At 47.7% G+C, this 17,636-nt stretch overlaps 1 protein-coding gene across 1 annotated transcript in view; it reads right to left on the bottom strand.

Annotated features, from left to right (window-relative positions):
- RSPRY1 (ring finger and SPRY domain containing 1) overlaps window positions 1-17,636 on the bottom strand; it is a 1,045,708-nt gene that overhangs the window by 671,884 nt on the left and 356,188 nt on the right. The window contains exon 6 of the mRNA XM_069653445.1: window positions 3,978-4,036. Coding sequence (XP_069509546.1) covers window positions 3,978-4,036 — 59 coding nt within the window. The remainder of the gene's footprint in view (window positions 1-3,977; window positions 4,037-17,636) is intronic.

The following is a 17,636-nucleotide window of genomic DNA, read 5'->3' as shown; positions in this document are numbered from 1 at the left end:
TACATTTGAGTCGCAACATCGTCGTCATTTTCTTCTATTTAAATGTCTTCACAGCCTTGCCTCACCTTTCCTCAATGATCTCTTTGCATTCCCACTCCTTGCTCTATTCATTCCCAATCTTTCTCTCATCCCTGTGCCTAGACCACCTGTGTGCAGTCCAGTTTCCATTAATTCGCCCTTAGAGGACACAAATATAGCAACTCTTCCACTTTCCATTCATTCTTTATCTTCTCTTTCTATGCTCCATGCATATTTCATCTCCTTTTCATCTCAAATGTAACTTGTCAAATTTTGTTCTCATCTTATTTACTGTATTGTTTTATTTGTATTGTACAGCACTTCATAAATAAAAAGAAAATGCAAATGCTAAATTAAGTTGCACACGTTTTAAGATCCTAACCCCATTTCAACAGTTTTAACTGTTGCAGCGCCATTAGAGGTCTTCACAAATTGGGCAATTTGCTCAGAAGGTGAATGAACAAAATCCTGGAAATAAAGAAACAGGAGGTACAATGAAGCTTGTATTCAAAAGCATGATCAACCTGCCTAGACACAAAATCTACTAATTTTTAAGCAATTGGTTAACTGATCACCTGGTCCTTTTAGGGGATCACAGTGTAGGTCCCTCTAATCTCGACTTTGTTCAAGCATTTTAGGGGCCTAGAGATGGTTAAGGCCCCTAAACTGGTGCTACATAAGTACCCTTGCTTACTCATGTCAGTGGGGATGATGCTCCTCCCACCACTTTGCCTTCTAGCCACATTCTGCAGACTGATAATGTACAGTCAAGCAGATCTGGACATTGCATTCCCTTCTCTTTTGGTCCTTTCAGCAAGTGTTTGAAGGTCTGCTTTGATTGAAAGAACTGGATTGTTTTTTATTCAGCTTGCAGGTCTGAACATTGCTAGTTTAAATTTTCAGGAAATCTGGGAACTCAATTTGAATTTGCACTATATTTATAAAATGTGTTGGTTTTGCTAGGAAGCAAAAAGCAAGTAAGGATAACTAGATTTTCCTTCTTGGACAGGCAAGTAAGCGGGTGTTTTCCAAGAGTACATCACAAAGTGGAGCTAAACATGGAGGTAGAAAGAGGGAATTCCCTATTCAACAGTGAAGGGAGTTTGTTTAGTGATGCATTTCTAGTAGTTGAAAGAAAAAAGAAGACTCTATACCTAAATGAAGGAATTGTTTTTATGGCGGGTTAGACTGAATGTCTGAAGAGAAAGTTATTCTTCAGAAGAAATCTAGCAATCAGTCCCAGTTCTACAATTATTTGACTAGGGCAATAATGTTTGGTGGTCATTGGGTGAAACTCCCCATCACAAACAAAAGGTCTAGTGGGAGACATCTGCTGCAGTTAAAAGAGCATCTACCACCCTGTGGGCCTCAAGCTGTGGAGTAGAAAAGCCTTGGCCGCAGTCTCGATGCTAAAGGAAAAATCATTCAAGGAGATTTATTTGAGTGGTTTTGACAATCGGAAACATCTTATAACAGCTGTAAGAGAAGAGCATCTCTACAGCCTTTAGAAAGCATCAGAGAAATTAGCAGGCTACAGCTAATGACCCGATGTAAAATGCATCTGATCGGAAATTCAAATTAATGTTTTTCCAGTCATATGCTTTTTTTTAAATCTCTGCCTGAGCTCCAACCTATTAAATTTACATGCATTGATAAGGGTACAGTGGGCTCATAGGGAAGACCTCATTCTATGTTTTCAAAGAAGTATCTGTATTTAAATAAAGACAGCCTGAAAGGTAGATTTTAATCTAGAGAAAATGACAGGCCGAGGGCCTCTGTCAAAAACATCAAGTCACAAAAGGTACATTTAAAACTCACACAGTGCTCATGTTGCCTTTTGAAATGCACATTAAGCATAGGGAATTGCAGCAACTACCCACTGATCAGCAGAGAGAACAGCATGCACGCTTAAACTACTTGCTGGCATGCATTGTTAAGTACAGTTGCACCTCCCGCACGTGAGCACCTGAGGCAATAGACCATGCAATTAATGTAAGATTACAGCCCATCACTATGAGTGCATTCATGATCAGACACCGATCTCTGTTTGATCATCACAGAGTCATTATCTGGCTACCTCACACAAATCTTTAAGATTTGGAGTGAGTGATAGAAGCGTGTGACAAACAAGATTGGGGCTATATAGATTTCGCATTAAATAAAGAGACGATTGTAGCTGTGGCTGAGTGAAACTATATTACCCATAAATCTGGGATGGTACCAGTTACAGGTTTAAAGAAATAATTAAAACATGACTATATAGATCAATAGTGAACAGTAATTAGATCCACACATATTGTGGATAGTGAGCGTAAAACCATAGCTGCCGTACACCAAGCAAAATTATAAAGAAAACAAAAAGCATTACGTGACTTCCATGATCTGGGTCACGTGATCGCTAGTATACAAAAACACTCGATCCAAGATGGCCACTAGTAACTGTGAACCAGAGAGAAGAGAACACTCAACAACACCGCCGAAGGTAAGAGATGAAATGCGGGTATATAAACGATGCGGGAAATGAAACAGAGATACACGTGGGATGATCTCTTTAAGAAGTAAAGGGGTGAACAAAATTCTGACCGCCGGCCTACCTATGAATTATAACAAACAATTTAGATTACTAGGAAATTGGGTAGCAAATGGCAGTGTGAGGTGAATAACAAATAATGCCTTGCAATATTATCTTCATTGTAGGACGCCTAATCAAAAGAGACGGAAGACCTCACATACATTGGAATACAATTGACGGAAACGGCACAACCAGAATCGAGATAATATAGAAGACTACCAAGAAAATCACATGAAATAGGCTGACTCTCCTAGAACGGTAAGAACTTTCAGTAGCAGGCAATACCATAGTGGGTATTAGAGATCCAATGCAAGTAGATTAACCTTGGATCACCGATTCACAGGATGTATGCAGACTACAGTTCATGCAGTTAGAAAGTCCAGACTGCACAAGAAGAATGTGCGAATAACTGAATGAAGACCGGTAAGGATTCACTTACCTGTCATTACGATGATATGGATGTCAAATTAACATTCAATTAGAAATAGAAACTGATGGTGCCCCTTTATGTGTATTTCCTTTTAGGGCTTTAAGAAAACAAAAAAAGATGTCTGTTAGAGAAACGGTGAGACGCTCTCCCCAGACCAGAAAATGGAGACCAAGACAAGGAACAAGAATATTGTCTTTTTTAATTTAATATAATATGATCAGTCAATGTCATAATATATGTCCTGAAGAAAGCAGAGAGGGTTCATAGTCTGCTGAAACCGGTTGACAAGATCAAGATTCAGGGTGATGACCTGCTTCCCGAAACACACAATATACCCTTTGAGTTCGTTAAAATTACATCACTTTTAGACAAGTGTAAAATAAATACATACACAAATTAGTCCAGGAGGTGGACTGTATTTTTAATATTGGTCTTGGGCATGACTATTAGATCTACACAAGCCCATTGGATAACTGATAAGACACACAAAAGAGAAGCGATAATATAAAAAAGTAAAGAATTGACTTCGAATGAGTGTGCACTGAATTTTAGAATTTAGTGAAAGTAGTGAGAGGTCAGGGCGAGCTTCTCGTCTATCCCCCAACCTAGATAGGCGGCACTACAGCGCCTTCTAGGGTCAGTACATCACATACCGGTATAGCAAGGATCTGTATAGGGACATTTAGTTATATGTAGGGACTTTAGCAGTAGGAATGATTTTGTAGCACAAATAGATTCTGTCTTAATGTGTTACAATGCATTGGTGGCAACCTGATATTTTACTAAATTCTCCAAAACTAGCGATGGATGCAGCTGCATTCACACAAATTAAGGTTTAACAAAATCAATACTTAACTAGCAATGACTGTTTATGTTTTCATGTGTGTAATTATCAACTAATACTTAAAGGTTCAGTAAGACCCAAACAATCCCAAGAAATTGCAAAGTTACACTTACCAAGCTCTCTAATAAATATTCCAATATTCCTTGGCTTAGTAAGCCAATGCTAGCAGGACCTGCAAGAACAATAAAAATGAAACCACCACCGAATAACAGTTTACCAGCAAACCTTTCAATCAAATGTTACAAGCTTGATTCTCTCATCAGTTTCTGAAATCATTGAGTCATAAGATTGACAATAGAATTACCTTTTGCACCTGATCAATAATTCATTGTTAGACTGCACTAATATTAGTTGCAAAGGAAGCTTAAAAAGAAGGGCAGAGATTGACATTTCCCCTTACAGATGTACCTTCTATCACAAGTGATGCATGAAATGTGATTGTTGGGTTTAGTGCATGTTCCTTTTAACAAGTCGCAACCCAAAGCCCATGATAAAAAAAAGTGTCAAACATCTGAAATTTAGACTTTTTTTTCCAATTAAAGCCAAAAGAATCGCTGTGAAACAATTACAATAATCTTTACTTCCATACAGTATACCTAAACTGTGGTCATCAATGTTTCCCATTTATTAAATACACTGGCACATAATTTATTACAGATATTTAGCTTCTCAATGTGCAGTACTTTGGCTGGTGTCCTATTTTCAGGATTCAGTGAGCAGATCATTGTTTAGCAGTAACAAATCTCAAACAGCTCATCATTAAGGACTTGATGGGGGGAAAAAGCAGAAATGATGGAGGTCCATCATGGTTTGAGAGACACCTTGATCTCCCTCTCACACCTCTGTCCCTTTCCACTTCCTCCTTACCTCAGCAATAATGTATATTGTTTGTTGTACTGTTTTTGAGTTGTGATTCAATTGCCATTTTATGCTTGTTGTATATTTTCTTGTTCTCATGTAAAGCACTTTGGATTAAAGTGCTATATAGATTCAATAAAATACAAATATAACAAGCAGCCCAATTAAACTCTTCCCTAAGGCCACCTCTGTAGCCCTCAACGCCAGTAACTTATCTCTAGAGGAGGTTGTTCTACCTTCTGAAAAGGGGGTGAAATAGGACGGATGAATTGTTATGATACCAATTATGTCCAGTGATCATCCTGCAGGGTGGGAGAGAACGTTAACGTCTTACACTCAACACTGTCAAATCATCCTGAAGGGGCTTTTAGATTTGTTCTTTTTATCTGAAAGCAGGGCATGGGGGGTTTAGGGAGATGCTGTTGCGCTCAAGGAAGTTGGCAGCCCGACTCCTGAGCGCCGCAGACCGACACCGGTTTTACTAAATGCTATTGCTCAACAGGTGCCGATATTGCCATAAATGTGCAGTTGACTTCTGGAGATGACACAGTTGAGACCGTTGTGGCTGACCGCCGCGATCATCACTCAGGAACTGCTGCAGCTCACCGCTATCCCACGGCCTTGGGTGTGTCCCGGCGAGGCCCTTTCCCCACCCCTGCTGGGACCGTCGCGGACTGTGTTCTCCTTGACGCCTGCGCGCTGCCCAGTGCGGGAGACCTCCAGGCCTGTCCTGGGCTCCCTGAGGCCACCCCCTTATCGGCACGCTATCAGAGAGGAAGCCGCACCTTGCTCGCTCATGGGCCAGACCAGAGGGGGCACACCTTGGCGCAGTTGCCGCTCAGCCAAATCCTCTGGTGAGTCTCCGGCGCCAGATCTCCTACTCGGCTCCATGTCCTGCCTGCAGGCAGCCCACGCTCAAGTCCACAATAGCGCACTGCAGGCTGCTCAATCTTGGTTGTGCCAACCCTGTGTCGAGCAGCTCCTTCCCACTACCAGCCTGCATTTGCGCGGGTGAGTGACCCTCCCTGGGGCCTTCCCAAACGCTTGCCGCAGAGGCAGTCGCTATGCACCCCAGTGCCACCCCCCACCCCTTCCTCCACATGCTACAACTTGGAGCTGCCCGGGCTGCTTGTCCTACTCATTCAGAATGCACGGGAAGCGTTCAGCCCGTGCACGGTCAGGGCCTCTTCTCACCTGGACCATGTGCTGCGGCACCCATTCTCATTTTGCCCCACCACCGTGGCTGACAGCACAGTGCCCGGGAATGTGATCTGCACAGCCCTCATGAGCCCTTCCGAGCTGTATCCAGACCAAGGTGCCCGATTCTTTGCATAAGGCAACCTTGCTGCAGCCTTCACATGCTCCACATTGCAGACAATAGAACATACCCCACTGGAACCTGATCTAACCGGGTGCTATTGTCCTCAGGGCAAATTGAGACAGCCAATACAGTATCTCCCCGGCCCCCTGGAGCAAAATTACGATACCCTGTAGCATTTCTAAGCATGTGCCCATGTGAGGGCGCCTACCTCTGTCAAACCGCACCGCTGCACACCTCAGCCGCCTGGTTACAGTAAAGTTGGCGTACACCACTATTGACCAGAGGCCCTCAACTCCCACTCGGAGGGGAATGCACCGGTCGGCCACAGCGTCAACATACTTAAATGTGTTAAAAACTAAGGCAACGAGGGGCTCCCTGATCTGGCAACGATCTGATGCTCGAATCCCGCTGGCCCAATCCCACCTCGACCTGTTGTGCCCATCAAACCCCCAATCTGGACCGTACCAACTGCCTGGTCACCGCTGCTTCAACTACCCTCTCCCTGTGGAGAAATCTGTTGCGCCCCCCCCCCCCCCCCGGTCCAACTGCCCCACACAGCACCAGAAGCAACGCCTCCTGACCGGCATTTGCAAACCGCAGGCACAAAGCTTTAAAACCAACCCTGTATAACCTCTCCAAGGACCAGCTCTATAGCCGCACCAGTTGTGAAGACTCTCCCACCCCCGTAACGGACTACAGTGCTTTGTGTCAACAGCATCAGCTGACACTATGATTAAAGGTGCCAGCAAAAACAGAGCTCCATCAATATGTTCACCAAAACTGCTTCCAAACCTGTTGAGGACTATACCAGCACAGAGGTAGCATCATGCAGTGAACCAACTCCCTCCACGCCAAACTGGACGACATGAGTGGCACAATCAGCTCGATTAAGTCACGCATGGACAGATCCGACGCCCGGATCACAGAAGTGGAATCTAGAGTTGGCACCACCGAAGACGAGGTCCGTACACTAAGATCAGATGTTGCCTCCCTATCAAAGCAGGTGCTCTCTATTGGTAAAAAGAATTACCTTGAATCAAGGTCCTGACGCAACAACCTGCATTTCATAGGTGTTCCTGAAGATAACATCACTGAACCAATGGAGGAGTTTGTGGAACACACCCTATTATCATTGTTAGACAATCTCAAGCTGTCACCGCACTTCACCATCGTGAGAGAACACTGCATGCTTGCTCCCAAGCCGAAACCTGGTGCTCCACTTTGCCCAATTATTGCCAGGGTTCTTAATTACCGAGACTGAGATACCTTGCTTCGCTCAGCCAGAGCCAAAGGGGAGCTGCTACTGGGCTCCAACAGGATCCACTTGTAACCAGATTTCTCAGAGAGTGTGCAGCAGGTCCTTCATGGCCATCAAAAAGTGGCTTTGTGAACACAACATGAAGTACACCATGCTCTTTCCAGCGAAACTGAGAATCAAACACTGCAACAAGGTATACTTCGCCATGCCAAAGGAGGCAAGGACATTCATGGACGAACACTTTCCGGGGTGGCCTAAATCAACGTGTACTTTCAGCGACTAAGCTCAATACGCAGACTCTACCACCATAACGCCAAGAAAGGTGCTACACAGGGCTACGCCTTCCTTGGCCTTAGTTGCTTGCAATTTTAACCACTGGGGTTGCGCTACAATTTTCGAACGGCGCCCAACGCCATGATTAATAAACACTAAGTTAAGCGGAAGCCGGGCTGCAGATGGCTATCAGGCCCCCATGTAATGTTGCAGTTGTTGTTGGGTTGTGTTAAAGGGAATGATCACTTCTGTGATTGGGAGAGGGGTGGGGCTGGGAACGGGAGTTCTGTTTTGGTTAAAGAAAATGTGTTTAACATGCATGAAATGATTGACAGCAAACATGTTATTTGTACACACAGTCCAAATAAAATGGTGAGAGCTGGGCTGACGAGACCCAAACACTACAAGAATCCCTGGCCGGATGGCGGTTGATCCTGTTAAGTTTATGAGCTGGAATGTACAGGGGTTGAATAATCCGACAAAGATGCGCCGTCTCCAGCTCTACACTGAAGGCGCATAGTGCACATACTATTTCTGCAAGAAACACATGCACTGACAGCACAGAACAAAAGATTTGCTAAGAGTTGGGGGATGCAGCGCTATTACACCACATATTCTTCCCAAAGTAGGGGTGTCATGATTATTGTCCACAAATCGCTGCATTTCACCTGCATCAAATCACACCTGGACCCCCTGGGGCGATATGTGCTACTCTGGTGCACGGTTCTAAGCTGAGAACTCTTATTGTTCAATGTGCATGGCACAAATATTGATGACCCCAAGTTTTATACTGAGCTATTGGGTCTACTTGCGCTCGATCCCCTGGCCCCTGTGATATTCGGAAGTGTCTAACACCATAATGAACATTACCCTTGATAGAACTCCGGCTCCAGAACCCAGCACCTCACGAAATGCTAGAGCAGGCCATGGGTGATAGGGGTATGGTGGACGCCTGGAGGACCCTCAACGCTGAGCAAGTATTCATTTTATTCCACTGTCCATGACTCGCATTCCCGAATAGATCTGTGGTGGGTATAACACACACTAATCGGCCACCTAACTGAAACAGATACCCTGCCCATGTCGTTCTCAGATCATTCTCCCATCACCATTTCACTGTTGCTGCAGGATGCAGTAGATCGACACAGACTGTGGCGTCTCAAACCGCATTCATTGTCAGACCCTTTTTTGCAGCCGATATGGGTAAACATATATAAGTATACTTTGAATTAAACACAGGTTCAGTGGACAGCATTGCAACCCTCTGGGAAGCCTTCAAGGCTTATGTACAAGGCGGCGCTCTAGCGACAGAATCCGGTATACTTAAAACTATACGGAGGGACATTCAATCCAGCAAATCCAACCTACGCCTCCTAGAACAGGCATATGAAGGGCAAGAAAGAATGATACTAAGACATTAAAACAGAACTCCAAACATTCCGGGGACATGCTGACAGGGAGCTAAAATTCCTTGATAACCCAAGGCCTTGCTAGGAAATACAGGGACGGGAGCGCCCCAGGAAGCTTTTGGCAGTGATGGTTAAGCAAGAACACGGTCACCAGCAGATCTCATCAGTCCAAGATGTGTCGGGCCAGGTGGTCTACTCTTCATCTGACATGAACCAATTGTTTCAAGCCTTCTATACCACACTGTACTCCAATTCTGACGCAGCCACACTACAACAAACAATGACATTCCTTGATAACCTCCTGCTGTTCATACCATCGGAAGCGGCCAAATTAAATCTGGTTTGCCCAATCACCGCCAATGAAATATCGCGTGCCATTGATGCCCTCCTGTCTAGCAGAGCCCTTGGCCCCGACGGTCTCACAATGCAGTTTTACAAACATTTTAACTCCTCCTTAGTTCCCAGGTTGCTCTCCCTATGTGAAGAAGCTTGCACCACAGGGATTCCCCCCCCCTCCGTCAAGTGGTGATCATTGTTTAACTTAAGACAGACAAACCTGAGCAATGTGGATATCGCCCCCCCCCCTCTCACTAATAAACTCTGATGTAAAAATGCTTGCCAAGGTACTGGCAATGCCCCTGGACCCGTATATGGCCTATATTGTTCACCCTGATCAATCCGAGTTTGTCCCCAGCAGCTCCACGGCCCTAAACTTAAGATGTCTTTTCCACATCATAGCACAACTTGACCCCGAAAGGCAGGTAGTGGCCGCTACGCTAGACATACAAAAGGCCTTCGACTCTGTCTTGTGGCAGTTCATGTGGGCTGTGCTTGAAAAATGCAACTTTGGGACAGGGTTTATATCATGGGTTCGCCTTTTGCATACAATGCCTACTGCAAGGGTACATGTAAATGGTGTAACCCCCACCCCCATCGAAATAAATAGCAGAACTAGACAGGGCTGCCCACTATCTCCCCTGGTGTTTGCAATAGTAATGGAGCAGTTCGTCGATGCCATCCACAGTAGACATTTGCATTGGGGAATCTGCCTGACGGGAGAACCGGAGATCATCTCGATGTATGCCGATGACACCCTGCTATACATCCGGGACCCAGTTCGGCACCTGGCGCTGATCATGCAGGAAGTAAACACCTTTGGCGCCCTGTTGGGACGGAGAGTAAACTGTGCCAAATCAGAATTATTCCCGCTTACTGATTCTACTGCTCCCCCGTCTGACTTGATGGGTTTTGTTTGGTCCCCATCAGAGATTAAATACTTCGGGGAGACAGTAACACGGAACACCACTTCCCTATATACTCACATCTATGGGGTACATCTACCCAAGCTAGAGGCCAAACTCAATGCCTGGGATAATCTCCAACTCGCCATCGCGGCTCACGTTGCTCTCCTCAAGATGATTATCCTCCCCAAGCTATTATATTACTTTACAAATGTTCCATTACGGCCTGGAAAGAAGTTCTTCGACTCGTTAAAAAAGGTGACCGACGGGGGCGCTGTTGCGCTGGATAAAGGTGGCCGCATAGTGTGAGAGCTCTGTTGTTGGGGACATCCTTATCTTTGCTCACAGCATTACAGGGCTGTCAAACTGTCCGAGATTGTGCTGTGAACTGCACGGGAGCGGTCTGCGAATACTGGCCGATTATTGTCCTCGGGTGCCCTAAGGCTGTGTGGAGACGGCTGACCTCGGCCCTCTGTCAGGACGCCGGAGGACTGCTGCGCGGTGGCTCTGCGCTGCGGGCTCAGTCCACTCTGCAGTGGGACTCAGCGGGCCGGCTGGGGAGGTGGCGCGTGCTGGTCCTCGCTGTGGCAGCCGTATCCGGGCACGGCTGGCTGTATTCCTGCTTGTGGAGGTTCCGGCCCCCTCCGCTGCCTGCTACGCGGAGTTGACAGGTCATCGGTGCTGCTAGTGGTCTGTTGGAGGGATCGACAGACGCCGACCTGTGGGTGAGGCCCAGGAGGGGGTGCGGGTGACCAGTGGCGCGGCTCCGCCTGACTGACATTAGTGGGGCACGCGGTAGTGGGTCCTGGCTAAGCTGCGCGTGGGAGCTGGATACCCACTGGCGTGCCTGTGTCCCCCCCCCCCTCTCGCACTCCTGCTGGTCACCTAGAACCTGGGGGCGGGTTCTGTTGGTGGATCTCTATGCCGGCTGGGGGACGTTGGCCCTGGGGAGGATTTCTGGCATCTGGGGCCCCATGAGGGGAGTCACTACCCCGTCATATGCAAGCTGAAAATCGGCAATTCACTGGTGGGGAGTGGACCAGTGCCTTGTATTGAGCTATACCCACGCATTTGGTTAACACGCCTCGCTTTGCTTTGTCAGAGACGTCTACAGGCTCATTACAGGTGCACCAGGTATTTGCATTTAGGTGTACGGGGAGTGGTGCACTGGGCAGAGGAAGTCCACCCCAGGGTACATTTCAGAACCCATAAGTATGGATCCATGAACTACACAAAATCCATGGGTCGCCTGACCAGGTGCCAGTGACATTTCTAGTGCATGTTTTACACGTGGTTCTGACGTGGGAGACTACAATCCACTCCATAAGACTGGATATTCAGTGGAACGTCAAGGTACACTTTTGTGACTTTATTGGTGCATGTGGGTACGTGGGCCTTGCGATTCGGTGCTCCTTTCCTCTGCTTACACAAGCTCATTGTCTGAGACTCCAAACTTGCACACCTACCATTATCCCTTGGTGGACTCTACTCTGGCGGCTGGGTGAGCTGCTTCGAGTGGTAACACATTTGTTCAACATGCTGGGGAAGAATAATAAGGGGCAAAGCTCCATCAATATGTTTACAAAACCTTCTCAGAAGGTGGCTGAGTTGGGGACAGAACCTGAGGCGCCTTCGCCATCTGCACCAGTTAACCCTGATTCGGCTAAAATGTTCGAATATATGCGGGAGGGGTTTACTACGCTCCACTCCAAACTAGATGACATGAGCGGGACGATCGGTTCCATCAAGACACACATTGAGAGAACTGACAGACGAGTTGCAGAGGTCGAGAATAGAGTCAGTGCCGCCGAGGATGAGGTCACCTCCCTCAGGGCTGAGGTTAACACAGGTTGCCAGACATTTGGTCGAAAAAAATTGGTCGACCAGACAAACGGTCGAACCAATTTGGTCGAAAACCAAATGGTCGAATTTTTTTTTTTTTTATTTTAACCCTTTTTTTTATTTTTTTGGGGGGGTCGCCCCCAACCCCCTTTTTTACTCTAAAAAACCCTTTTTTTACTAAACGAAAACCCAAAAAATAAATAAATAAAAAAAATTCAACCATTTGGTTTTCGACCAAATTGCGTCGACCAAATTGCAGTCGACCAGTTTTTTTTCGACCAATTGACTGGACACCGTTAACACACTGACTGCCAGGGTCCTCGAGATCAGTAAGAAAAATGATGACCTCGAATCCCGCTCCAGGCGCAACAACATCTGCATAATCGGGGTTCCTGAGGACAACACTGAAGGCTCTATGGAAGAGTTTGTTGAGCTGACCCTCCTTTCTCTACTGGATTTTCCCAAACTCGCCTCTCAGTTTGCTATTGAGCAGGCCCACCGGGCGCTTACTGCTAGACCTAAACTGGGTGCTCCTCCTCGTCCAATTATTGCAAGGGTTTTGAATTACCGGGACAGAGGTGCTCTGTTGCGGGCTGCTAGAGTCAAAGGCGAACTGCTCCTGGGCTCTTCGAGGATTCATCTTTACCCAGACTTCTCTACCGCGGTTCAGCAGGAACACAAGCCCTTCCAGGCAGTAAAAAAGCAGCTACGTGAGCTAGGGGTGAAATACTCCATGCTTTATCCAGCCAAGCTTAGGGTGGAACATGCAAACCGGACTTACTTTTTCACTATCCCGTATGAGGCCACCAGGTTCATTGAGGAACATTTCCATGGTTGAATTTGTTATTTTGAATATTTCATGGTGGCCTCGTCAATATCGCTGTTACTTTGGTGTTTCACAATGACCTAGTCACGGTTTGTTTTTATGCCTCTCTGTTAGTCCAGGTTTTAGGTCACCTGTGTGTTGTGATAATTCTGAATCTCTGTAATGAAGCATTGTTCAGTGCATATATGCCATGCGATGCGATCTAGTCATAACCCCAGCACAAGCACACCTAGGTTCGACGGGATGGGATTCATACCTCCATTTGGGGGAGGGATGCGGGTAGGGCAAGGGGGTGGGGGAGTTCTTTTAATAAAATTGCTTGGCGTACAATGGAGAACTACAAGCTTTAAGTTGGGCCTAAGGTACCTTTGGACTAATGGCTGCGCGCATTTAACCTGGGATGAAAGGGAAATGAGTAGGTTCATCTCTTCTTTGCTGCTGATTGTCATATTGGGGGGGGGGGATGGTTGATAGTGTGACCTGCATGAGTTGGAATATTAGAGGTTTGGGTAACCCCGTCAAAATGCGGAAACTGCAGCTTTATGTTGAAAGGCATCATGTTAATGTACTATTCTTGCAGGAGACGCACAGTCTCGCACCAGCCTGCGAGAGGTTTACCAAGGAATGGGGTTCTCAGCGGCATTATACCATTTACTCCTCCCAAAATTGGGGGGTTATGATCATCATTCACAAGAGTCTCCAATTCAATCGAAAAGCAGTACACATTGATCCTTTGGGGCGGTAGGTATTGCTGTTTGGTACCTTGCAGGGCAAGGAAGTGGTATTGTTAAATGTATATGGTCCAAATTTGGACGACCCTGATTTTTATGAATGCCTGTGTACATTCCTGTCTGGATTCCTTCTAGTCCCGTTGATATGGGGGGGTGGGGCAAGGACCTCAATACCATTTTTGACGTTCAGTATGACAGATCTGGTTCCAGGCCCCGCCAATTAACTAAAGCAGCCAAGGTAATCTTAAATAGACAGGCCCATTTTGAGTTGGTCGACCCATGACGTATCTTTTACCCAGATGCTCACATATATATGTTAGTCATACCACCATTCTTCCTAAAACATACTCTGATCACTCCCCCATTATGGTTACCCTGCGGTGGGCTGTGGATGCTCCCACGATCCGTACATGGAGATTCAAGCCGTACTCTTTATTAGATGTTGCATATGAGGCAGAGTTGGGGTCGGATATTGATGAATTTTTTGCTTTAAACACTGGCTCTGTCTCGTCTCAGTCCTCTCTGTGGAAGGCGTTCAAGGTGTAGATTAGGGGAACGGCAAAATATCTAGAGAGGCAGGGGTGCTTCGGGTTATTAGGGGCGACATAGCGAAAAGTGAGGACAGGCTTGCGAAATTAGAATCGCAATATGCGGCTACGCATTTGTCAGATACGCTGGATGACAAACAGTGAGCTGGGCTTGTTCTGGGCACATGCAGAGAGAGCGCAAGTTCATGGATAAAACACAGGCTGCGTGTAGATATGGCGAGGGCGAGCGCCCTGGTCGGGCCCTTGCTAAACTGGTCCAATTTGAAAGAAAGGGGAGCGTCACATATCCCAGCGATAGCAAGAGGGGATGGCACACTAGCCTTGACTTCTTGCGAGGTCAATGATGAATTCCGCTTATTTTACGAGAGGCTGTACGCTAATGCTGACATAGCCACAGATGACGAAATTGGTGTATTTTTGGACAGTCTTCCACTCTCACTTCTTTCAGCGGAAACTAGGGAGGCCCTCGACGTCCCGATCACTGCCATGCCATAGATTCATTGGCTTCTGGGCAGGCGCCTGGATCTGATGGCTTCCCCATCGAGTTTTAGAAAAATTATGAGGCATGTGTCTTGGGTGTCTCACCGCCCTCCCTTCGCAAGGCAATAATAACGGTGCTGCTTAAGCCGGGCAAACCTGCCACGGAATGCGGCTCCTACCAGACCTTGTCACTGATTCACTATGACGCTAAGATTTACGCCAAGGTTCTGGCCCTTAGGCTAGCTCCATATATGCACTACATTATACACCCGGACCAGTCAGGGTTCATCCTGGGTCGCTCTACCTTGCATAACCTGCCCCGTTTGTTTAATATAATAAATCGCATCGATCCTGGCGTTTAAGCTGTCGCTGCATCACTGGATATGCAGAAGGCATTTGATTCCATCTCGTGGCGGTTTCTGTGGCAGGTGCTCGAGAAGTGTAACTTTGGCCCCCAATTCAGATCCTGGGTTAAACTCTTATACTCATCCCCAATGGCTAGAGTCTGCACTAACAATCTGTGGTTGACACAGTTTCAGATAGAAAGGGGTACTAGGCAGGGGAGCCCCCTCTCGCCACTGATATTTGCCTTGGTCATAGAGCCATTGGCTGATAACATACGGCAGCAACATTCACATCAGGGCCTGCGTCTTGTTGGCGCGGCTGAGATAATTATGCTTTATGCCGATGAGGCCCTACTTTTCATTCGTCAGCCCGAAACCAACTTAACCCCAATACTAGCCGATGTTCTCCGCTTTGGCGCATTGTCAGTTCTCAGAGTGAACTGTAGTAAGTCCATCCTGTTACCACTGACCGATGCCACCGCCACACCTTTAGACCTGCACGGCTTTGCTTGGGCCTAATCTGACTTTACATATCTTGGGGTAGTAGTCACACGCGACCCAGTCTCTTTATATGAGAGCAACTACAGCACTTATCTTGCCAAGTTATAGCGGAAATGTGCTGGGTGGGCGAACCTCCTAATAATCCTAGCGGGCAGGATCGCTGTCCTGAAAATGGTGGTCCTACCCCAATTGCTTTACAGATTTTTAAATATCCCAATATGGCCTGGCCGGAGTTTTTTCGCAGCACTTACCCGAATCATTAACTCCTTTATTTGGCATTCCGGAGCTGTCCGCCTGAAACTCACGACCTTAACAACCCTGACAACTAAGGGAGGTTTTGGTGCTCCCAGCTTTGAGGGTTACTGGATAGCTGCCCAAGCCCAATATGCATCGTATTGGTTTGTTCCCTTAGACCCTGCCCCGCATGTTAAATTGGAACGTCTAGCTATGGATGAGGGGGATACCCGGGCTTTGGTGTTGCCCAACAGCATGACTTGGTTTGAATCACTGGACCCGGGGGGAGCAACGGTCCGGGCCTTAAACAGGTTGTGGAAACAAACAGGTAATATGCACCCCTTTCATGGGGATTTCCCCCTTTGGAACTTCTTTCCTGACTCCCCCCGGGTAGGCCCCAAGATTGTGGACCGAAGGGCGGCGGAGGGTTTATTGACTATTCGGGATGTGTTTGAACAGGGCGCCTTTACTGAGTGGAGTGAACTCCCTAGACAACTGCGGGGTGGGCAGTCGGGGTGGTTGCTTTATGCAGGCTTGAGCAGGGTGCTGAAGGCTAGGCTTCTCGACTTCCCCATCATTGCAGAGGATGGCCCAATATTGGCTGAAATCATTGACCCCACCTCCATGAGGGGTAAGGTCTCTAGATTATATTCTGCATTTCAAACACATGCATCCCCCTTGTTTACTAAACTCAGAGTCCTGGGCCAGAGACTTGGATGTGGAACTGACCGATCAGCGTTGGGAATACATGTGTACCCACTCACGTACAATCTCATTCAATTCCGGTTTCAAATTGATTCAAAGTAAACTGTTACATGGGGGGGGGGCGCTGTGGATGCTTATCTTTTGAGCTCCGTGTGGCTCGAGGAGCGGGGGAGGGGCCCACACTGTTGATACTGCGGTGCCTCCCGTACTGCCCTTCCACCCTCTGCCTTACTGCCGCTTGGAACCCCAGAACCCCCTGCCCTGCCCCCCCCGAGGGTCCTGCTGCACTGAAAGCGACTGACTATTGGAGGCAGGTCTTCAACACCGACCGTGGCGGCTCCCCCTCAGAGCACGCCGCTGCGCAAGTGGATCCGCTGCGGGGGCCTGCGCTGGGGCGCGGCTCGGCCCCCACCCTCACCGCCTGCGCCAGGTCACACTCTCTCACACGGCACGGGACGGCTGGGCCAGAGCCTGGTTGCCCCCTGCGTTCTGTGGCACACGAGCCTGTGCAGAGGCCCATATCATTCAGGTGAGGAGCGGGGGTGGGGCCCAAGCTGTGGACACTGCGGTGCCTCCCGCACCGGCCTTTAACCCTCTGCCTTGTTGCCGCTTGGAACCCTGGAACTTTTTGTCCCACACTCGTTTGGCCGCCATATCCTGTCTGCCTACTCTGGGGAGAGGACGCGCAGGAACTCGTGCTACTAGCACTGGACACTTCTCCATGCCCTATCATTGGGGCCCCGGGCTGCACCCTACCCCAAACTTGATGCAGATGGCCTGCAATTAAAGGACCCTCATGACAGTTGGCCAGGTGGTTGATTGCCTTCGTGGATCAGCGACCTCCCCCTTTAGCCCCTTGAGTGGCCCAATGCTTGCTATCCGGCTTCGGCCTCCCTGCCTCCACTGCTGTCATAGTCTGTTCACGCCGACGGCACAAGTGTAGTGACGGCCACCCTCTAATACCTCGATCTCTTGGCCACCCGCCCTTCCCCACTTGTTGCGACTGTGGGCCCCCGCCTCACACAGGCCTATGCCAGAAATGTCCAACAGGTCTCGAGGGGCCTCTAAGGGGGGAGCCATGGACAAATTTACCAAGACTGTCCCAAGGGCAGATGCAGGTCACACTTCATCCCTGCAGGAGGAACCTGAGGCTGACCATCTATGTGCAACTACCCCCCAACTTGACTACACTTATGGAATC

This window comes from Ambystoma mexicanum, chromosome 1p (assembly GCF_040938575.1).
Source record: "Ambystoma mexicanum isolate Mex_15411 chromosome 1p, UKY_AmexF1_1, whole genome shotgun sequence".
NCBI lineage: Eukaryota > Metazoa > Chordata > Amphibia > Caudata > Ambystomatidae > Ambystoma > Ambystoma mexicanum.
This window is presented reverse-complemented; position numbering and strand designations above follow the sequence as displayed.